This window comes from Castanea sativa, chromosome 1, assembly GCF_040712315.1.
Source record: "Castanea sativa cultivar Marrone di Chiusa Pesio chromosome 1, ASM4071231v1".
Classification (NCBI taxonomy): domain Eukaryota; kingdom Viridiplantae; phylum Streptophyta; class Magnoliopsida; order Fagales; family Fagaceae; genus Castanea; species Castanea sativa.
The window spans coordinates 21,206,097-21,229,611 of NC_134013.1; the positions used below are offsets into that span (position 1 = coordinate 21,206,097).

Sequence of the window (23,515 nt, forward strand, 5' to 3'; positions counted from 1 at the left end):
TGTTGTTTTCATCGATGATTATTCTCGTTATAGTTGGATATTTCCTATGAAATCTCGTTCGAAATTTTGCCAATATACAAGAACTTTGCAAAAATGGTTGAAACCCAATTCTCCAAAAGAATTAAAATATTTCGTTCGATAATGCTCTTGAATACACTCAATATGCTTTTCAAGCTCGTTACACTCCTATGGCACCGTACATCATCTAACTTGTCCAGTACCTCTCAAAGAAAATAGTCGAGTCGAACGTAAACTTCGTCATATTCTTGACACTGTTCGTACTCTTCTTCTTTCTGCCAAGGTTCCTCCTCCATTCTGGGGTGAAGTTGCTCTTCATGCTGTTCACACCATTAACCGCATTCCAAGCACTGTCATCCATAATCAAACTCCGTATGAGCGCCTCTTTGGGTCACCCCCTAACTATCATCACCTTCGCTCTTTTGGATCTGCTTGTTTCGTTCTTCTTCAGTCTCATGAGCACAACAAACTTGAGCCTCGATCTAGACTTTGTTGTTTCCTTGGTTATGGCGAAACACAAAAAGGGTATCGCTGTTATGATCCTGTCTCTCATCGCCTTCGTGTTTCTCGTAATGTTGTCTTCTGGGAACACCGCTTGTTTGTTGAACTCTCTCATTTTCGTTCTTCCCTCACTACCTCCTCTGTACTTGAAGTCTTTCCAGAGGAGTCTCATGTTCCTTCTCCAACTCCTATTGATCCTCCTTTAGATTTTTCTATACAAACACCCGATCCTTTTAATGTCTCTTCTCCGTGTCGAAGATGAGCGTATCGATGACGAGCTATCCCAACTCGAGCCTAGGTCCTCCGCTCCTCGCTTCCGCCTGAAGATACTCCACAAGACCTTCCACCTCAACAAGAAATTACACTTCGTCACTCAACCCTGGTAAGATCCATTCCTACACATTTAATTGATTACCATTGTTACACTGCACTTGCTACACTCCATGAGCCTCAAACCTATCGTGAGGCCTCCACTCGACCCTTTATGGCAGTGTTGCAATGAAAGAGGAAATTGATGCATTAACCAAAAACCATACTTGGGACTTAGTTCCTCTCCCTCCCGGATGCCTCGTGGTTGGTTGTGTGGATCTACAAGATTAAGACTCGCTCGTATGGGTCCATCGAGCGCTATAAGGCTCGCCTTGTTGCAAAAGGTTTTACACAGGAGTATGGGATTGATTATGAAGAGACCTTTTGCACCACTTGCCCGCATCTCATCCGTTCGTGCCCTCCGGCTGCGTTGCCGCCGCTAGAAAATGGGATCTTTTTCGATGGATGTTAAAAATGCATTCCTTTAATGGGGACTTGAGTGAAGAAGTTTACATGCAACCTCCTCCAGTCTCTCCATTGACTCCAACAAGGTTTGTCGCCTTCGCCGAGCATTGTATGGTCTTAAACAAGCTCCTCGAGCCCGGTTTGCAAAATTTAGCTCTACTATTTCTCGCTGGGTTACACTCGCCAAATTCCTTATGATGCCGCCTTATTTCTTCGTCGTACCGATAAATGCATCATTCTACTTCTCCTCTATGTGGATGATATGATCATAACCGGTGATGACCTTAGTGGTGCATACAAGAACTCAAGGATTTTCTTAGTCGCCAGCTTTGAGATGAAAGATCTTGGACATCTTAGCTATTTCTTGGGCTTGAAATCACTCGTTCCTCGATGGTCTTTATATTACTCAAGCCAAGTATGCTTCGATCTTTTGTCTCGTGCCGGACTCACCGACAAGAAAACCGTTGACACCCCGCCTTGAGCTTAATGCGCATCCGACTCCCTGGGAAACCATTGTCTAATCCTTCTCTTTACGTACAATTAGTTGGCAGCCTAGTTTATCTCACAAGCTTACGTCCGTACATTTCTTATGCCGTTCATCAGTCAGCCGCATTTGTCCTGCTCCACGGTCGACTCACTATGCCGCTCGTTCTCGCGCATTCTTCGTTACCCTGAAGGGTACTCTCTTCCATGGCCTTTTCTACTCGCCTTAATCTCCTCTTGTACTTCGTGCATTCTCTCGATGCCGATTGGGCAGGAGATCCCACTCGATCGTAGGTCCACCACTGGCCATTGTTTTCTACTTGGCTCTTCCTTGATTTCGCGAAGTAAGAAACAAACCTTTCGTGGCCCGCTCCAAAGATCAGCGAATATCGTGCTCGTCGATACCACATCCGAGCTTCTTTGGTTACGATGGCTTCTTACAGACTTAGGTGTGTCTACATCCTCTGCTACACCTCTTTATTGTGATAATCAGAGTGCCATTCACATTGCTCATAATGATGTCTTCCATGAACGGACTAAACATATTGAGATTGACTGTCATTTTATCCGTTATCATCTTGTTCATGGTGCTCTCAAGCTCTTCTCTGTCTCCTCCAAAGATCAACTTGCAGATATCTTCACCAAGTCCCATCCTAAGGGACGCCTTCGTGATTTGGTTGACAACCTCAAGTTGGTCTCACATCCACCTTGAGTTTGAGGGAGGCTGTTAACGTACACTCATATGTGGGCTTGGCCCATTTAGATCACTTACTTGTACTGCACACTGTACTACTTGTACTGCACTCATATTTACTTGTACAGCACTCATATGCCTCCTATATAAAGGCACTCATGTATATTATTTTACTTGAGAAATACAATACTATTCAATTCAGTATTTCTAACAGGCTTATTTTGGGTTCTGAGTTCTAACCACACATATATTCTCCTCAGTACAGTAGGTGAGCATAAAAAATTTTCTAAACCATTCAGTACAGGTATCTGCTCCTTTCATACTCAGTAGCAAATTAAAAAAAATACCAAATGTCTCTTTAGAAGATGGAATGGCGTGGTCATTGGTAATATTCATTCTAGAATAAACGTGAAGGAACTTCCAAGTTAAGGAGCCATCAGCTGAAAATTTGGGCAGTGAAAACAATTTGCAAGAATTACAGGAAATGTCTTATCCGAGAGGAATGCATGTGGAACAAAAATCTTGCATCCAAAGGCTCATGAGTGCAGACTTAATACGTACACCTCTCAACCATCATAAGCAGAAGTAAGAATTCAATTTACTTCCTTGAAGAAAATCGTGGGAATTGGATCTCGGGTAGAGAGGAAATAAAGGCTTGCTTTGTAGAATATTTCGTCTGTCTATTTTCTTCTCAATATTAATGTTCGAGGTGCATATCAAACGAGAACAATGACTTCTGTGTCAACTTCTTGAGGATGGGAGGAGAGTTTGACTGATAGGAAATTGGTGCTGCAAGAGAGGAAAATCTGCGTGTTTGACGTGACTTTTTAATGACTTTTCGATTAGTTATTTGCCATGAGTCTTACATCCGGCTAAAAATCGAAGAGAATGAGTGAGTTTATAATGGGGGTTTGCAAATTCATCATTTCAATTTTGTTTGTAGTCGATAGCATACCTTAGAGGTACCAAAGAGGAACCAGGACATGGCTGTTGACAATAAATGATAGAAAATTTTATTTAGGACCTTAAAATGACAATTTTTGACCTAGAAGTATGCTTAAATTGTTATGTAAAACACTCAATCATGTATTTCCCCGGAAAATTGTTGATACTTGATATAAAACTCATATAGCAAGACATAGGTCATTTGGAAAATTGATTCAAAATTCTAGAACTCTCCTTATGTTTTTGAACTTTTGGTTTGGAGTTTTCCAACTCATTTACATACATGAATCAGAAACTCTATGCTCCTGTACACATTGATCAACAAATTAGGCTCAAAATGAAAAATGAGCGCACTTCATTTTAGCTTTTTAGTGGTAAAAAACAATCAGTGCCAGTGGCACTAGCATTACCATCGCCTCCATTTAATATCCACCACAGTCCAAACCACAATCTGCAAACAGAATATCAGCACTGATTTCTGGTGCTGATGTTGTATAGTGTTACCTAATTTCAAGCATTAGTGTTACTAATATGGGACATATGGCTACTGAATACACCACCACAATAATGCATGGGGCCCATAAATTTTATGTTGGGTGTTTCAGACAACCTCTATTGAAAATCAAGATCATGACTAATCTAAACCCTAAAAGTATTCGGCAAAAAAAAAAAAAACCCTAAAACTAAAACTCAAGAAAAAGAAAAAGAAAAAAACCATTTGTTATAGGATCAGACTATTTGCCACAATTGCCACAATTTTGATCACAGCCGGGTTGATTTTGAGTAATGGACGATCACATTTTAAAATAGTCCACCACTCACAATCGACCATATCAATTGTGGCAAAAATTGTGCCGGCCAAAACTTTCTCTAATAAAAAAAAAACACTAAATTCTCTCTCCAAATAACACTATAAACCCTACATAAAAAATAAAATAACATCATGCTTCAATCGAATTTCAAGGTGAAGAACCCCATAATACCTCTGCTTCAATGGTGGCTGACTCTGCTTCAGAAACAGAGGCCGCTCTGACTCTCCTTAATATTTCCAATTTAACTTCTCTTTTCTCTACTTGATTTAACCCTTCTCCCACTTCTATTTGCACTGCAAACCTCACAACACAGATTTCAAATGGAAAATTCTGCACAAAATCCCTCTCACAAACTCCTTCATTCTTTGTCTGACTCAATTGACCTTTCTCAAGATCTTCATTTCCATGTTCCAATCTTTGCAACTCCATGAGCTTCTCCACCAATTCTCCTCCAAGCATTGCTTCAATCACTTCTTTCCTCCCACAATAAGCAAGTTCAAGAATGCAATCCAAGGCTGCAGCTTGAATAGGCAACTCTTCTGAGCTCAAGAGATTGATAATTCTTGGGATTTCACCATTCGATTCCATTTCATCTATTAAAGGAGTTCTAATAAATTTGATCAGTGAACAAAGAACTTGAATTGAACAACATGAACCCATTGAAACCAAGGCTCCAACAATGGGACCCATAAAAACTAATCCCACAAAAACATTCTTATTGAATCTAGCTAAAGCATCTATAACAAGAGCCGCTTGGTCTCGAACCCGATTCGAACACATTGAATCACACAGTATAGTTTCTAGAATCGAAAATACCTTTGCTTTCAAAACTAAGTCTTGAAAATCTCTATTGAAACCTTGGCACACCCGGTTTCTGAACTCGATCAAAACCTTAACCTTATGGTCCTCGTCTGCCTCGGAATCTTTCAACGTTCGTGCAAGAATTTGAACATTTTCTCTGTCAAGGAACGCTTGAATTTCAGCCTCGATCGTGAATGCAACTTGGGAAATCTTGTAGCTTGTGATTTGTCGGCAGAGAAGAGAACTGAGGCTATATCCCTGAGATTTTTCAAGCTTTTCGAGCAGAGTATTGAGGTTGCAGAGCAACTGAGAGACCATGAAAAGATTTGAGTCAGTGGAGAGAAGGTTGCCAGCCTCGGCTTCGAGCTTTGAAAGAGCTTCAAAGGTGGTTTTGGATTTGGAAAAGTCGGTGTTGGTTAGAGAAAGAAGGTTGCATTGTAGATCCTTGGAAGCCATTTTTAACGCACCTAGTAGTGCTAGAAGTAGAGCATGTTGATTTTGTAATTCCTCGTGATCAGATTCTTCTGGGTCCATGGCTGCTAATTAGATTTGAAGGAGCACAGTAACAGTATGAATTAGCGTGAGAGACAAGCAGGGAGGGAAGCTAGGAAACTCAACAGCAACAACCGGTCCAAAACCAAAAGCAGGACCACAAACCAACCAACGAACCTACCGTTCAACATAGGTACCGTACGCTGCGCCTTCTCCGAGAAACAGCAGAAATAAACCCTCTCTTATCCTATGAGTCGGTCCACTGAGCAAGACAGAAAGTATGAATGCAAATCCTGTAACACTTTTTATGCAGCCTTTTATGTTCAATTAGTCCTTACTGTTCATGTGTATAATTACTTTTCATTTTAAATTTTAATTATTTAAAAAAAAAGATAAAATAAAAATTAGATAGTGGAATATAGAGTGGTACACAAAAAGTTATACAAATGATTTGTATTCAGAAAATACACCTTGCGTTGGATGCATGTTTATTTCCTCTCACCATGCATCCGATGCATTGTATACCACCTCGGAGCAAGGATACCCTTTTCTTATTATTTTATAAAAAAATGTTATGTCTACAATATTTTCACAATAAATTTTATATGATAGGTTGTTATTGGTGTGGTAGAAAAATCATTTCAGTGATAGGTTCATATTAGAATCAATAACAACTATCCACCTATAATTTGTTGTAAAAATATTATAGATATAACACCTCTTTATTTTATAAGAAAAATGTAAATGTACTTTTAAGGCTTCATTTGAGAGTTCGTAAATGAATGGAATAAAATAGAAGAACTATTTTTTTTTTAAAGAAAATAATGGAATAAAAATGTATTTAAATAAGAGAAAGTAACGGAAAAAAAATAAGGAGAAAAGAAAAAAGTAACTAACTTATTTTTTTTTTCAACTTTTTATATTTTTAATGAAAGTGGCAATAATTTTTTTTTTTTGAATTGCTCATTAACAAATACCCTAATGGTACGTTTGGATTGAGAGAGAGATGGAAAATAGAGTAGATTTAACACAAAATTAACTTATTTTTAGTCAACTCAACTCAACTCTACTCCCCTTCACTCCCCCTCCTTCCCCCCTCCATCCAAACAGGCCATAAGAGTATTCATTAAGCAAACCCTAATTATAATTTATTTTAAACTTTTTGCTCCAAAATAAAAAGAATTACCCACAAGCATCTTAAAGGACTTTTGGGGAAAGTCCTTATTACAACAAAAACAACTTTTAAGCCTAACAGTAAGCTTGGTAGTAGTGTGGGTTGTAAAATTTAGATTTCTTCTAACCCAACTAAAGTTATAACTAGAGAAAGATATATTAAGTTCAAGTGAATTACAAATAATAGTGCTAATGGACCAATCAACTGGCACTCTCATTCCATTCAGATCGTCAACACAGACTTATAAGGCCCATAGACAGGGACGAACCCAAGATTTCAAGCTCAGGGCTTGGAGTTTAGCGAAATTTTTTTTTTTTTTCAAATATGCATTCATATAGTATTAAAAAACTATCAACCAAGACAAATACACAAAAATCATTGTTTCTTAATATATTAAGATATAATCAACTACCAACAAAAACAAAAGACACGAAACACTATTACTTCTTAATACAATCATCTATGAAAAGAGAACTTGACGCTATTTTAAATCTTCAAAATCATCTATGATTGAATCCAAAATAAATGTCAAAGCTATATCATTTTCAATGTATAAATTTAGTATTTTTCACTTCTTTTCAATTTATAAATTTCTCTAATTTAGCATTATAAGTTAACAATAGGCGTAAGTGAATCACTGTTATTTTCTTAAATTTATGTGACAATTTACTATATTATATGATTTATTTTTTTCTTTTGTCTTTGGTCTTTGTATCTCTGCTTTTAGTTATCTATTTGTCTTTGTCTTGTCTCCTTATTTTTGACCTTATCCAGTTTCACTACCGACACTATGAATTTATTATACCCCACCTAACAAACAAACTGATACATTTCTATAAGTAAACAACTTATAACAAACAAATAGGAATCAAAGTAACTATAAACATTTACTAAATATATATATATATATACACACACACACACACACTAAAAAGAGTAAAGCTAGATAGTGCTACTCAATACTTGATTTTGTTTTTCCATTGGGTTTTCTCAAGAACCAAACAGAGTATATAGCCCCAAAAAACGAGAGAGAGAGAGAGAGATATATATAGTACTCGCAAACCTTATCAAGCGTAACCATTGGGAAACCGTAGACCTTGCCTTCGAAGGCGATGGTGAGCTCGCTCGTGTGAGAAGCCGAAGCCGAAGCAGAACTAGAAGCGCCACTGGCACGAGCCTCCACTTCTACTCCTCGTCCTCCTCCAACTCCACCATTCATAGTCTTGTGCTGGGCACTTCTTCCATTCATGTACTCGTATTCAAATCCACCTTTGTCTTCGTCCATCTCTATCGGCACTTGAACAAGCTGGTTCTCTCTCCCCTCCTTCTCCTCCTCAATTCATCAGTTCATCACCAACATCAGTTCATTAGTTCTTTTTTTTCAATTCGTTTTTTCGTTTGGTTTTGGACTATTGGGTTAGTGGGTTTACTATTTTTTTTTTACACGGGCTCTAGGCTTGCTAACTCAATGGGATGGTTTAAGATTTTTGGAGGGGGGCCTGGGCTAAAAAGAAGGGGGGGAGGGGGGCCCAAGTCTTCTTCTTCTTCTTCTTTTTTGTGGAAAATTTACTTATTAAAATTTTTTTTTGGGCCCAAGGGGGGTCCGCCCCCACTTGGGCCGTCCCATAGAAAAGTTGATGCCTCAACTTGCAAAGGAGAGCACAACTCATGTAGTTTGACCATAATTGTCTCTTGCCACCACTGCAAAGGCAATTATATTACCAGCGATAGTTGCATCCACATTGAGCTTGACCATGCTTGTAGGTGGGGGGTTGCCAACTCTTATGCTATGTTGGGAAGTTTGGAGGGAGAGGAGAGTAGAAGGAAGTAGAGGAGAGGGGAGAAGTAGAGTAGAGAGTAGAAGGGAATGTTTATCCTTCATCTTGTTTAGATATTTTTAAAATAAAGTAAAGGAGAGGGAAATAATTAGCATTTTAAAAGATTGTAATTTTGTTAATATGGTAAGGGTAAATTTGGTAATTTATTTGGTCAAGTATTTCTATGCTCTACTCTCCCTCAAAATCTCTTAAATTTGGGAGAATTAAAAATGAGGGGTTAAAAGTAAATAGAACCCCTCCAAACCCCGAAATAAGATTATTTAACTTACTCTACTCCCCTCTACTACCCCTCCATCCAAACAAGCTATTAGGTTCATCACCTCTATCAAGCACCTTAACATCCTCATTAGTAATAACCAACACATATTCATTGACCTAGCTGCGATAACTCTTTGTATAAAGGTACATTGTTTTAAATAATCACATGCATTTATGTATACAATTGAAGTTGTTTTACGTTTGGTTGACCTTATAATGTCGTATCACATAAATTTTTGAAATCTCATAATTTTACGCATAGTTTTTTTTTTTGATGAACGAAAGGGGAGGCGGGGGCGACCATATGTGGCTTACCCCCTAGGGTGTGACCTAATAGGGGTACCTCCCGTTAGGGAATGTTGGATTGAGCCATAGCTACTGTGACCGGGGTGCCACAGACCTCACCCTAGCACCCCAAGAGAGCCAGCAAAAGAGGCGCAAAGCAAGCAAGGAGCCCACCCCCCACGTGGTACCTGCCACGACTCGAACGAGGAACCTTGTGCTTGCTTGCGGGATCTCCACCAACTGGGCCACCCCTCCTGGGGCTTACACATAGTTACTATATCACATTTATTTTTAGTTGAATTTAAATTATATTCTATATTTAAATTCTCTATTAGAATCTCTACAAAAAGTAGAATATAAAAATTTCATATATAAACACAATTATAATAAATGTCTAATTCTAGACTATATAGTCTCATATACATTTTGTTGTTGTTAAGAAGTTCGAATATACAAACTTAATCATAATAAATGTCTAGGCTAAAGTAAAAAATACACGTTAAAGTTTGAGAAGTTTTTAAATTTTACACTCTGAAGTTATATTTCGTTTGTATTAAATAGAATCATAATAAAATTTCATATATAAACACAATCATAATAAATTTTTAATTCTCGAATATATAGTTTCATATACATTTTTTGTTGTTGTTGTTGTTGAGAAGTTCAAATATACAAACTTAATCATAATAAATGTCTAGGCTAAAGTAAAAACTATACCCTAAAGTTTGGGGGGTTTTTTGAATTTTACATCTTGAAATTATATTTCATTTGTATTATCAACTCATGTGTTGGTTGTTAAATGACATGTTGGCAACCCAAGCATGTTCTAGTCATCTGACATATAAAAAAGTTGTCATATCAGCCAGTGCAAAACGACATCGTTTCAACAATGATCTTGTCAAATGGTCACAAATTTGACCATTTCAACAATTTTGGCCATTTAGCATGGGTGTGTTTTGCACTTTAGCTAAAGGAAAAAAAAGTGAATAATTTTTTTTTACTTGGAATAACACTGTAGTTTAACTTTTAACATGTTAATGTTATGTGTCATTTTTAGTTGAAGTGACATTTATCTACTACCTTATCAACGAACATAGAATAATTCGAATCAAAGTGATATGTAATATTAAAAATAAAAATTCATAATATTTAAATGTAAAGGAACAAAATCAAAGTGACCATAAACTTAAATGATGAAATTTGTAATTTAATCTAATGTTTTCACAATTTCTTTACATTATAAATTTTTATTTTTTTTATTTTATTTCAAGAGGTAAGTTATTATATTTCTAAAAAATAAAAAAAGGTAAGTTGTTATTAGTGTAACATCAATTTCATATGTGCCTACTAATAACATTATTTTGTTTGGTTGAGAAGATAAAAGAAACAAAAAGAAAAATATATTTTCAATCATTCACAACATACCACCTCAATGTAAATGTAAATGTTTTTTGGTTGTTGTTTAAGATAGCAGTGATGAAACATTTTATCAATGTTCAAATTTCCACTAATTGTAACTACCGAAATTTATATAAATAAAAATAAACTTGTTATTAATAAGTTATTACTTACTTATCCATAAACTAATAAAAAACCAAAAAAACAAAAAAAAAGAAGTTAAAATGAGTTTATTAAATAAATTTATTAATTATAAAAAAAAAAACCGTTGGCTGACAATTTTCCATAGACGGAACCTTATATAAGAAAGTTGCAGTCTGCAGCTCTGAGCCGACTATAGAATAGGGACACAAGAACAAACCGTTGGCTGCTATTTTACGCTCCTAAAACTCATTTACACCAAACCAAACCACCATCAAGGTGTCAAGTATCAACCAAGCTTTTTCCTACTCTGTACGTTACATTTGTTCAGGTGCTCTTGCAGTCTCTTTGAGTAAAAATATGTTGTTGTAGTATAAGATGTTTTGTTATTTTTTCTCATTCAGATCATGTACTCGTAATATTTTCATCTAAATTGTCAATTGTTGTTGTGCTTGATCTCTTTGTTTTGATGGGGTTGTTTGATAAAATTAAAAACTGGGTTTGGTTGGCACTGGGCTTGTGGATCTAAATCGGACGGTTGAGAACTGAAAATGTTTTTAATCAGATGGGTCATGGCGGTTATCTTTCAGACTATGATTCCTGGGTTTATTTTGACTTCAGTTCAGTTATATGGTAGTAACAGATTAGATTCTGCTATGTTGTCAATTCATGTTTTCTCATCTTATTATTAATAGCAATGCTGGTGTCTTTTGGGATGCGGTTATTGTTGTACCAACATCTACTTGTAGTACTCATCATCTTGAGCTTTGTGGGACACGGTTATGCGAGAGTCACGAGTACTTTTGTTCGTTCCGAATGGCCTTCGACTGATATCCCTCTTGAAAATGAAGCCTTTGCAATTCCAAAAGGTCATAATGCCCCACAGCAAGTAAGCATTCATTTATTTTCACTTTGTGTTTGCAAAATTTACAAATTGGCAACTTCGAAATGCGTAGAAATTAATGCATGTGTTTAGTATTTTCGACTGTGTAAAGAGTCTAGATTGTCAAATATATGGTTAGAAACATTGCGTTGGCTTTACCATCTGGTTTTGCTAAGGGTTTGTTTCTTTACAAGTTCAAAACTGGATGTAGATATATTGGTTATGGGTTTTGGGCCTTTTGACTGTCAAGTTGGCTTTGACCCTTGATTTGTGCAAAGAAACATTTCTGAAAGACTTTGACAGTCGTAGTAAATCTGCATCTAAACAGTATTCTTGAGCTTCTGTTAAAAATCAGGGATGAATCACTTATAGAAAGTATGTGAATGTTATCAGTAAAATTAAAACATTTTCTATCTATAGTGTTGGGAACACCTTTTTGAGGAAGGATTTATCCTTACACTGTGATTGGAAGTTTAGCATGGAAAAGAGAGGGGAGGAGAAGAGTAGAGGGAGAGGTGGGGGGGCCAAAATTGGTGAGTTTGATAAGGGAGTTGGTGTCCCCTCAAATCCTCTCCTTTCCCTTCTTATGAATATTCAATCAATTGATGTTGAGGATCCTTCTCTCAATCCCCCAATCCAATTATATTGTTAGATTTCTAGAGCAACTGTCTTGGCAATTTCTACCTTTTGTGCTTACACTTGCACATTGTTTAAATACACAAGATCATAGCATTATGTTTATGATACTAGATTGGGACACTTGAATTGATTTACCATCACCTTGCACTTTTATTGAGCTCTGTGACATATAGTTTGGTTCTCATTAGAAACTAGCATGCATTTAGATGGAAAATTTCTTCCAACTTCACAAAATGCTTAGTTTGGGTCTTCACATGGTGTGAATGTGCGCCTCAATACCCTTACTTCTAAATCATATAAGTTGATTGAGCTGATGGTTCCAGCACCCCTTGTGGTGCTTGGGCACTGGGGTTCAAACCCCACCAACCTCTATTTACTTAGCAAAATAAAAATGTTGACTGATTTTTTTGGACCTAATTGATCGTGATTGATACTATTAGAGATATTTAATTATTACTTGAATCTTATTCCCATATGTGATGTAATTTCATTATGACTCCACGTTTGGTTTAATTTGGGGACTCTATTTAAGGGCTCAAAGTTCACTTTGGTTCAGAAGTTTTCTTCTAGTGCTTGGGGTTAATTCCAAGCAAACTTAGCTATTGATTCCTGGGTTCCTATTATGCTTGGTGCTGATGCCTAGGTTTTACTCTAGGTGCTGATTCCTAGGCACTGTCCTTTAGTTCTATTCTTTTTTTCTTTCCCAAACACGTCCCCATTTTTAGAGTTTATTGTCCCATATAAGCTTATGCCCAAGTTTTTCTGACTTGTCATTCGCATGATGTGCGACAAACTGTAGTCATGGATGAAATTGGGCTGAAATTTAGTCTATAGAAAATCTATGAGGTTGTGAATAGCGTGGAGAATGGACATTATTTCATCTTGGGCGGGGCAGTATGTTTTTTTCTTCCTTTCTTAAATACTACAGCTGTAGTACTATACCCTTCCCTGCCTGCTATATTTACCTCATAATTTTTTTGGTGTAGGTGCATATCACTCAAGGTGACTATGATGGAAAGGCTGTCATAATTTCATGGGTTACAACTGCTGAACCAGGGCTCAGTAAAGTACAATATGGCACATCAAAGGATAACTCTGAGTTTACTGCTGAGGGCACAGTGACAAACTACACCTTTTACAACTACAAGTCTGGCTACATTCATCACTGTCTGGTTGATGGTCTTGAGGTAACTATAAACTGAACTGTAATATGCTTTTTATCATGAGTACTCAAATTAATTAAGCATAAAAAAATATTCTTAGTATATGCTATGTTCTTGTAATTGATCTCTTGGATAATGTCCACAATTATGAACAAAGTACTCAAAAAAGGCACCCACTTATCCTTTTTTATTTTCTTTTGCTTACAACAAGTTAGGGGGTTTTTTTTGGGGGGGGGGGGATTCAAACCCAGTTTCTTCCCCCTGCAAGAACTAGACAGTGCCGTTGAGCCACAAGGCTCTTGGTGGCACCCAATTATCCTCAATGGAACTGATATGTCTACTTCTTCTCTTATGCATACACATCCACACTTGTGTATGGCAAAGGTAATTCATAATTGATGCTCATGCAAGTTGGCCTCAGGGGACAGCAATCCATACAGGGCAAGGTAAGATAATTATTGGTACATTGGAATTACCCACCTAACCCCAAACAACCAAAAAAAAACAAAAGTCCACATTTCTTTAGTGATATCACAATGAAGAAGTAGATTGTCTACTGTTTCCGTATTTTATTTACACTCACAACACAAATTTGCAATGATTATTCCACACTTTCTTCAATTATCTGTCATAAGGATCTTTCCAAATGCTGCTTTCCAGGTGTAGAATGCTACTCTTGGTGGCATATACTTTTCCAAAGCATATTTTGTGTGTTACACAATTATGGTGTCTCACAGCACCTATCTCTAATTTCTCTTTTTTGTTTTAGCTATGGTTATGTGTGTATATATATATATATATTTTAATGTGTTCAGCCTTTTCCTTTTTTTGGTCTTTTATTGCATTGATATAAGTTTTATCCAAAATGTCTCATGAAAAAAATAAATGCTTTTGCCCTTTGTTGCATATAAGTAATACTTTTAGCAGGTTTCCATTTGTCAGCCTGCTGAGGCTCTTTGCTGACAATAGTTATGATTATCTATTTTCAAGTGGCAAATTTTAGGCATTGTAAACTCATTGTTGTATTGTGTAATATTGCGATCTTTTATTTTTTTTAGTATTATACTAACATGTACCAATATCTTGTCTTTAGTATAACACCAAGTATTACTACAAGATTGGAGTAGGTGACTCTTCTCGTGAATTTTGGTTTCAAACACCTCCAAAGATCGATCCAGATGCTTCCTATACTTTTGGAGTTATTGGTAACATATTCTTTTATTTTATATAATCTCTTAAAAGAACAATATTAAGGTTTTATTTTTTATTTTTTATAATTATGTAATTAGAAGATTTACTATATGAATGACGATTCACAATTTGAACATCCTTTGAATGGGAAAATAGAAACAGACTATTTTTCATTCATATGGGACTGTATTGAAAATATAACAAAATGGTGTCGTTGGAAGAACAGCTAATTATATAGGACTATATGCATTGAGTTTTCTGATCTTCAATTGGTTCTGTTCATTTTAGGTGATTTGGGTCAAACATTTAATTCTCTTTCTACTCTCGAGCATTACATGCAGAGTGGGGGACAGACTGTCTTATATGTTGGCGATCTCTCTTATGCTGATAGATATACATATAATGATGTTGGTATTCGATGGGATTCATGGGGCTGCTTTATTGAGCGAAGTACTGCATATCAGCCATGGATTTGGTCAGCTGGGAATCATGAAATAGAGTATATGCCTGACATGGTACTATGACAATATTTTACCTTCTAAACTTTCAGAGTCCTGTTGTTATCTTTCAACTATTTGAGCTTACTAATTACTTCTGTTCCTATGTGTAAGTAAGCATGCACACATTGATGCTGTGTGAAGTACATACATACATGCATTTGTGTTTATATATATGTATATATATTCCTCATCTTATTTGACATATATGCATGCATTAAGTGTCACATTGAGCTTTATAAGTGGCCTTGTTATATTGCAAGAGCATCTTGTGGCATGCAGTTTGTGAGGTTGATGCTTATTTTGATATGTTGCTTCACCTTAACCAGATGTATCCAATGAAATTGCCAAGAGGCTTGGTCATGATCTATTCTGAAGTGCTAGAGCTGTCCTCTAGATGCCAGTTATTGTGTTTATTACGTAAACTAGCAACTTGCCTCTTAAGGATTTCCTGACTTTTTCTCTTGTTGGATGTTTGATTTAAGAAACTATGGGGTTACTTCTTTTTTGATACGACAGAGTTTCAGTTTGTCTTCCAGTATTGCTCAAAAACTCTTTGCTTATCTGAGTTCTTCTAAAATTGAGATATTCCATTTTATATTGTACATTTTATTCTCATAAACCTAAATTACCTAATGGTGCATGGTGACATCTCACTTAAAATCAGTTACCACCAGTTTTCGTCCCATATTTGATGGAATGAGATTTTAAATGACTTAATACCATGTGTACTTTAGATTTCTCAGAATCACACCTTAAGCATGAATTTGTCTCTAAGCAAATGAAGAGGATCATTTGCTGGGCTATGTTTGCTAAATTCATATGTTATGTGGCTGGGGATGGATCCAAAATTAGATTCTGGCATGATATTTGGTGCGGGGATGAATAGAGACACAACGCTGGCAGCATGTTTAGATTGCTCTGCTTCATAGGAGGCATTCATTGGAATCCGTCATTCTTAAGAGCAGTCTAAGATTGGGATATATACTACTACAACACAGTGAACTCTTAGAAATGAAGCTGAAATTCCTATTATTGCATTCCTTATATGAGTGGGAAGAGGCTACCAGCTCAACTTTGTTAACTGATTTTTTCGTGTTCTTAGATCAGTTGAATTTTAGATGTTAATTATTTGCTTTTTCTTTTTTGTTGTTGTCTTATCCTTTGTATAGTTCACATGTACTAGGGATGTGCTTGTGCCCTTTTCTGTGATTGACTTTTAGTTCAGTGAATGCTAATAACTGAATTGCTTCCCAATAATTGGAGAGGCTGGAGATCCACCCCCCCCCCCCAAAAAAAAGGGGAAAAATCGCATCTAGGGGTTTTACTAACACATGCTAGATTATCTAATTTATTGATATATTACCAAATCTTGATAGGTACAACATTGTACTTGATAGAATCTTTTCCCCTACGGTTGATTGCTTTCCAAAGTTTCTATATAAACACAGGTTTTTTTTTTTTTTTTTGAAGCCTATATCTATAAACATGGTTTTTGTTGCTTTTAAATTGCCAGGCTTAAGTATGATGTTATCCACTTCTGTTATTATGATTTGTTACAAATGATTACATATTTTGTATTTTTCAGGGGGAAGTTCTTCCATTTAAGTCATATCTACAAAGGTTTTCTACACCCCATATTGCATCCAATAGCAGCAATCCTCTTTGGTATGCTGTCCGACGGGCATCTGCGCATATTATTGTCCTATCCAGCTATTCTTCATTTGGTAATTTGTAGTATCCTTGTTTGTTGTTGCAGTGATGCATGCTGATCACCAGTTTGTTATGACATTTTATCTTTAGATATGGTTATAATTATATGGCTATGATAGTCATGATTTCCTTGGTTAAAGTTTTTAATGCCCTAACTGTATATAAAATTTAAGTTTTTTTCAGTGAATAGTTTCAATGCGTACTTGATAAAAGTATGGTTTATAGTTGCCATGGTGCTTTTCTAATCCAAAATTTGGAATTCTCTACACATTTATCCTCCTAAATCTGAAAGGCTTGGATCAACCAAAACGGCAGTTTTCATATGGAAATAGATTACTCACTGTTCTTCTTCTTCTTCTTCTTTTTTTTTTTTCATTTGTTTTTCTGTAGAATGTATGTATTTCTAACCTCAAGGAGATTGTTAAAATTTTTCCATTCAGTGAAATATACACCTCAATGGAGGTGGCTGCGAGAAGAGCTAAAAAAAGTGGATAGAGAGAAGACACCTTGGCTGATTATTCTCATGCATATGCCCCTCTACAGCAGTAACTTAGCCCACTATATGGAAGGTGAAAGTATGCGAGCTGTCTTTGAGAGCTGGTTTGTCTGTTTCAAAGTCGATCTCATCTTTGCTGGCCATGTACATGCCTATGAAAGATCAGTAAGGAATTTCTTTCCTTTTAGTGTCCATTTTCTATGGGTAAATAAATAAATTAACATAAGCACAAGTATACTATATATACTTTACATTTAAGCTAGGATATTCTTTCCATTTTGTGCCCTTTCTGGTACCGTATTGAGTCTCTTGTCAATACATACGTCTTTTCGTTCAACAAATAGGAATCTTATGACACCACAGCATCCAAAACTGTCACTGATCCCCTGCCTCCTATTATTGAATTCTCAATTTGCTTTAAGGTCAATTCTTGAAGTGTATCCTTAAGGGCCACAGCCACTTGGATTATGAATCTGCCCCAAGGCCACATTGTGCATATTTTATTTTTGATTTTATGAAATTTACTTAAATTCCTCACTCTTGCCAGATCGTAAGGAATATCTTTGAATCTTCTCTAGATCAAAGCACTAAAAGATAGAACTTCAAAGAGAAGAAGCAAGTAGGTAGGTAGGCTCTACCAGCCAGAAATTAATCTATTAAATGGTTTGAAAGAATTTTTCATTATATTCTTTCATAGTGATTGTGCTCTTGGGTATGAGCATAAATTGCTTACCTGACAACTGATTCTTGTGGGTGGAGTTAGTTGCCCACAAGTTTTACTAGCTAGAGGTGAATTCATAGGGATCTTCTTTAGAAAGGTTTTCCCTATGTTGTCCAAAAAAAAAATTTGTGGTGCTTGATTGCATTCTTTTCATTCAGCACTTTTCTCCCTGATATATTACACCATTATCCTGTCAGGCATGTCCCAGAGTTGAATTCACATGAAAATTACAGGAAATGACATATTAATCTTCTTAATATATCTTTCATTGCACATCACCAGTATATAGTCTGACTTACAAGTAAATTCTACAATATCATTTGAATGCAAGGTTTCCTATTATATATATATATATAATATGGTGTTTATAATGTTGTTCACTCATGCAATTCACCTAAAAACATCAAAGTACTAGCTTCATCTCAAAAAAAGAAATGTTTTTGATTTGTAGTATCGCATCTCAAACATACATTACAACGTATCCAGCGGTGACCGTTACCCCATTCCTGACAAATCAGCTCCAGTGTACATAACTGTTGGAGATGGAGGAAATCAGGAAGGTCTTGCTGGAAGGTAAAGAAAATTGTATCTTTTGAAAATTGTCCAATTGTTTTCAATTTTATTATGAAGTGGAATAACTTTTTGAAGGTTTCAAGGTCCCCAATTATTTCTTTGCTGCACATACAATTTCATTGTACATTTTCGTATATCTGGATATATGTACTTTCTTTGTAGGTTTTGGGACCCACAACCAGATTATTCTGCATTCCGGGAAGCCAGTTACGGTCATTCTACATTGGAGATCAGGAACAGAACCCATGCGTTCTACCATTGGAACAGAAATGATGATGGAAAAAAAGTACAGACAGATTCTGTAGTATTTTACAATCAGTACTGGTAAGTACGATCTCTGTCCAACTCTTTTTCATGAAACACTTCTGAATGCAAATGTTCAGTCTCTACCTGTCTGACCTGATTAGAGGAACTCATGGAAATATGAAGGGTTAATGTGGCATCTGTGTCTGGCACATATAAATGTTCAAGAATCCTAGAGCCACCTAAAACGTGCTATATTCTAATAGTATTTGTATGTAGAGTACATCTGGATTAAGACAATTAAATCTGTTCTGCCAAGGCAAAATTTTAATTGTAAAAAATATCGTGACGGTAAATCACTACCGTAATCATCATAGTTTTGTTGTGGTCAAGATTAGAAAATGACAGTCTCTAGATGCCAACAAAGGTTGCAGTCATGATTTTTTTTTAGTCATTATACGTTACATTGCTGGATATCTATTGTTATGTTTGGCCATATGGATAGCAGGATGCAGGTCCTGAAAAACGAAAGAGAGAGAGGGAGAGTTTTTCTTCTTCTTCTTTTTTGGGGAAGGGGGGAAGGGGTGTTGTTGATAGGATTCAATGATTACAGTTTGGTCCTATTATGTTAGAATGACAACAGGCACTGATAAAAAATTTTATAAGGACAATAGATGCAGTAAATTTCTGATATTTGGATTCAGCTTTGGTGATTTTCTTAGTAAATGGCTTATCGGTGTGACTACTAGTGTTCTGCGATATGCTGATTTGAGCATTCTAGTCAAAACTACATGGTATATCACTATTTGTTGCTCCCATCTGTCAAAATCAAGTGACTCCAAATGCAAGATACCTCTCAGTAAAACTAGTCACCCATTAACATCTCAGGAGTGTAGTCATTAGTTGTCAATTACATAATCATGAAAATGTTCTCAATAAAAAGGAACTGGTAGTTAGTAGTTGTTAATTTCATGAATTTCCACCTCCTCCCATTGTAAGAGTAAGGTGGTGGGTTAAATTATGGGTTCAAGACCCACCAAGTGTGTAACTTACAAATAAAAAAAATATTGCAACTAACATTGTCTTTTATGTAGGGCAAGCAATCTGCATAGGAGGAGGAGCCTAAAAAAGAGTCATTGTAAGCTCTAGGAGAAATCAACTGCTGAAATAATTGGATTGAGTTTCTCTACTCCTTGAAGCTATTCAATTACATCCATAGATCTGTTGGTGCATGTGGGTTACTAAAGTCTTTTCCACTGCTGGGATTTGTACAAAGTATATTTAGTCAAAGAAAATTTTGGCATTCGGACGTATGCGGAAACTACTTTTCATTCATGTGAAGTTTATACATAACATGGCAAAGAAGTTTATTTTGTTGCTGTTGCGCTTGAATTGAGTAAATATTTTGTACATGGGATAATTTGTAGAAATTTCACAAAGTTATAAATAACTTTTATCCATTTTCATGGAGATGGTCAGATAGGAGCTTATTCTTGGAGACTTTATGAAATGTTATATGACTCCATTGTAAAGTTGATAGTAAGAGGTGTTTTTAACAGAAGCATTGTATTCCTGGGAAAATGTTTAATTGCGTTTTTATTTTATTTTTTGCTGGATTCAAACTGTCTCTTACAATTGAGAAGAAAGACTGACTATTACTTAAGATGGATATGGGGGAAATTTCCTGTGACTAAACTGGCTCATGTTATCAAATGCGCTATTCTTGATCATAATTTCGGTCAATATTCTCTTCAGACAATGGCTTAGACCACAGTAAAAGCAAGTAGAGTGAGTGGTGCTGGAGATGGAATTTAGAAGCCTACTTATAGAGCACGATTGGAGTGCCTGCTCATGAATGTGTTAGTTTCCTAGAAAGTGTGTACAACTTATAAAACCCCTTAGAACAAAAAAGATATCAATAATTGATCTAATTACAATTGATGTTGAATTCACACAATCAAGATCCAAGAATTTGGGTTAATATATCATAAAAGATGTATAGTTAAGGTTGATGGATATACAGTTCCAACTGGTATTCGATTTGCTCTTAATCCATCAAGTTGAGGGTAGAATGCAACCATTTCTAAGGAAATTTCTGTTAGGTTGTTAGCAGCATACACCTCTAAATTAATTCATTCAGTGGTGAATTATTAAGAGATGTCCTAAGAAATCAACCTTAGATTCTTTTTTCTTTTTTCTTTTTTCTTTTTTGATGAATTAAGACATCAACCCTATATTCAAAAGCAGGTTGAATCCTGCTACTGAATTAAATTAATCTCAGGAGTCAGGGATGTCTTCCATGAAAATTTACATTGTAGTCCAGACTGCTCAGAAAATTCTCACTACTTTTAAAGACTGACTAGCACAGCATATTGGAAACCCAGTACAGAGTTGCCAGAGCTCATTATGTTTTGACTTGGGTGGATTGCTCTAGCCAAGTCATTATCAAAAATTAAGCTGCATCACTGCCCTAACATTACTGAACAAGCCTATAAACTGGTATATATCGAGCATATTGTATAGCCTTGTCAATGATAAGACTTGAATCCAGCGTCAGCAAATCATTGCTACATCTTTGTTGCCGTATTTTATCCAACATTCAATGGACATACTTGCAGAGAGAGAAAATTTCCAATTTATCATAAACTAGCATATTATACTACCAAGTTCACAACGTATGGCCAATTACAAAGCGCCACGTGTTGCAACTAGTTTCTACTACACCATTCAGAAATCAATAAAGATTTGTCAGTGTTATTGAAATAAAAACATAAAAAGTATGCAAAATGCCAATTACACATTGGTGCATGTAAGCAATGATATAAGCAATCCAATCGAGCGCTGACATGTGTCACCTTCAAAATCAAGACATTTTGGCCAATCAAATGATGTCATGTGTCTTGAAGAAAAAGTCTTAAAGCTCTTCCAATCAGGCTGTGACATGTGTCACCAATCAGATTCCGCCATGTGTTGCTCACACATCCCAAACTCCTATAAATAGAAGCCTTCCTAAGGCATTTATATTTTCCACACACCAAGACATCAACACTTCAAGCAGCATCAAAGAAGATTTAGAAGTATAGAAGCTCTCAGGGGTTGTTCCACATAGAGTCTAGGGTGGTCAAAAGACCACCTTGACCTCGAAAAAAAAGTTATTATGTATAAATTTTAAAATTTATATTTTTTTTATCCTTAAAAAAATTTTGTGACTGTCCTAAATTTTTTTTAAGCCAACATAATTAAAATTTGGCAACAAACTTAGCTATAGATTAAGGCTACAACTTCATTCAATAATTTTTTATTAGATATGAATTTTGAAAAATCCACCATTTAATTACATTTTCTTCTTATATCATCTATTCTTACAAAATTTTAAAAAGATTAAAGATCAATAACTATGTCATTAATTGAATGTTTTAAATTTTGAATTTTTGTAGTCTAAAATTATACATAAAAAATAAGTTTATAGATCAAATAATAAACGATATCCGATTATCATAAAATTTGACATATATTTTAAAAACATAGAGAATATGAAATTCAATGGTTATATTTTCAAAATATGTAACAATATTAATTTGTTTAATAAGAGTTGTAGCATTAGGCTACAACCTACAACTAATTTTGTAACCAAACTTTGTCCTTATACTTTGGTTCCCTTAACAATATATTATGTCCTTACAAATGAAAAGAAAAAGTCCAAGAAAATTTTTATTTAATTAAAATTTTGAAAGAGATGTAGCTCGCAACATTGATAATGAGACTATCATATATCGATTTCAAAATAAGAAAATTCATAGAAGGAAATTGTGAGACTTTATGTGTTTGCGTGTGTGTATTTTTTATTTTTGTTGTCAATATATGAAGTTTTCTTTTTTATTTGATTTTGTATAATTTAAGTTTCTTAATGACCACCCTCAGAAAATTTCCTAGAGCTGTCAGTGGAAGCTCGGTTGGAATCAAGCCTTAAAATCTTCAAGATTCTCAAGAACTTCAACCTCAAATACGAAAAACATTTGAAACAGAATCATTTAAATATCTTCCTAGATTTCAAAGTTCACTGGAATCAAGCTCAAAAACCTCTAGAAACTTCAAGAAACCACAAATTAGTGAAGTTCTATGGATTTAAGCCTCCAAAACCCCGAAGAATTTCCACCACAAACCTTCGATGACAAAGAACATGCGAAGAACACGAAGAACAAGAAATTTATAACAAGCCCATAGATAGAGATTTGTTGTAATTCCGTTTCAAGGGTTTTAGATCCATCTTTTAGCCAAATTGAAGGATATTTGGTGTTCGAGTCAAAATCACTTTACCACAATTCCAATAAACAAGTCTTTTAAGGGGATCGAATAAGAAAATCACTCTTGTAATTTCAGAGAATTGTACCACACATTAATCAATACAAATTCATATTTGTGAAACTATTTTACTTGTTTGATTAATTTCAAACTAGAAATTTAGTCGCCCACAATACTCTCTAACACAATGCTTGATCCTGTCAATGTCAATCGTTGTTCCATTTGGGAGCTTAATTTCTGAAACAAATTAAGAGAATTAAGAATTAAGGAGACTATAGTAACCTGGTCTGGTTCATTACATGCAGATCTGGCATGCGTGCAACACCAATGCATGCCAAATCTTTTTTTTTTTTTTTAATAATGACAAGGAACCCCCTCAAGCTACGGGCCAGTGGGACCACTCCTAAGGAGCAAACCCCGGATGCCTACATACCCCCACTGAGCAGGCATCAGGTAAATTGCGAGAAGTCAAACCACAGA

General features: G+C 35.6%; 2 protein-coding genes across 3 annotated transcripts; one reads left to right on the plus strand and one right to left on the minus strand.

Annotated features, from left to right (window-relative positions):
• Positions 1–3,960: 3,960 nt before the first annotated feature.
• On the minus strand, positions 3,961–5,767 carry LOC142617466 (uncharacterized). Its single transcript, XM_075790348.1, has 2 exons — positions 5,702–5,767; positions 3,961–5,564 (listed from the first exon to the last, which is right to left on the minus strand). The coding sequence occupies exons 1-2, from the start codon at positions 5,709–5,711 to the stop codon at positions 4,375–4,377; spliced, it is 1,200 nt and encodes a 399-aa protein (XP_075646463.1). The 5' UTR covers positions 5,712–5,767; the 3' UTR covers positions 3,961–4,374.
• Positions 5,768–10,758: 4,991 nt separating this feature from the next.
• LOC142617452 (bifunctional purple acid phosphatase 26-like) lies at positions 10,759–20,314 on the plus strand. 2 transcript variants are annotated; one of them, XM_075790329.1, is made up of 10 exons: positions 10,759–10,945; positions 11,310–11,503; positions 13,123–13,323; positions 14,393–14,504; positions 14,779–15,005; positions 16,576–16,714; positions 17,141–17,361; positions 18,369–18,490; positions 18,653–18,814; positions 19,828–20,314. In XM_075790329.1, exons 2-10 carry the CDS (start codon positions 11,312–11,314, stop codon positions 19,880–19,882), a joined length of 1,431 nt encoding a protein of 476 aa, XP_075646444.1. In that variant the 5' UTR covers positions 10,759–10,945; positions 11,310–11,311; the 3' UTR covers positions 19,883–20,314. The 2 variants fall into 2 exon arrangements, with proteins under 2 accessions (XP_075646444.1, XP_075646451.1); XM_075790336.1 differs by having other exon boundaries at positions 10,792–10,926.
• The last annotated feature ends 3,201 nt before the right edge of the window (positions 20,315–23,515 follow it).

Bases quoted from the DNA above. Each gene is read 5' to 3' on its own strand.
- LOC142617452 (XM_075790329.1), top strand. From the start codon at position 11,312: ATGCTGGTGTCTTTTGGGATGCGGTTATTGTTGTACCAACATCTACTT. The intron at 17,362-18,368 runs GTAAGGAATTTC...TTTGATTTGTAG, and splicing joins TACATGCCTATGAAAGATCA to TATCGCATCTCAAACATACA. The intron at 18,491-18,652 runs GTAAAGAAAATT...CTTTCTTTGTAG, and splicing joins CAGGAAGGTCTTGCTGGAAG to GTTTTGGGACCCACAACCAG.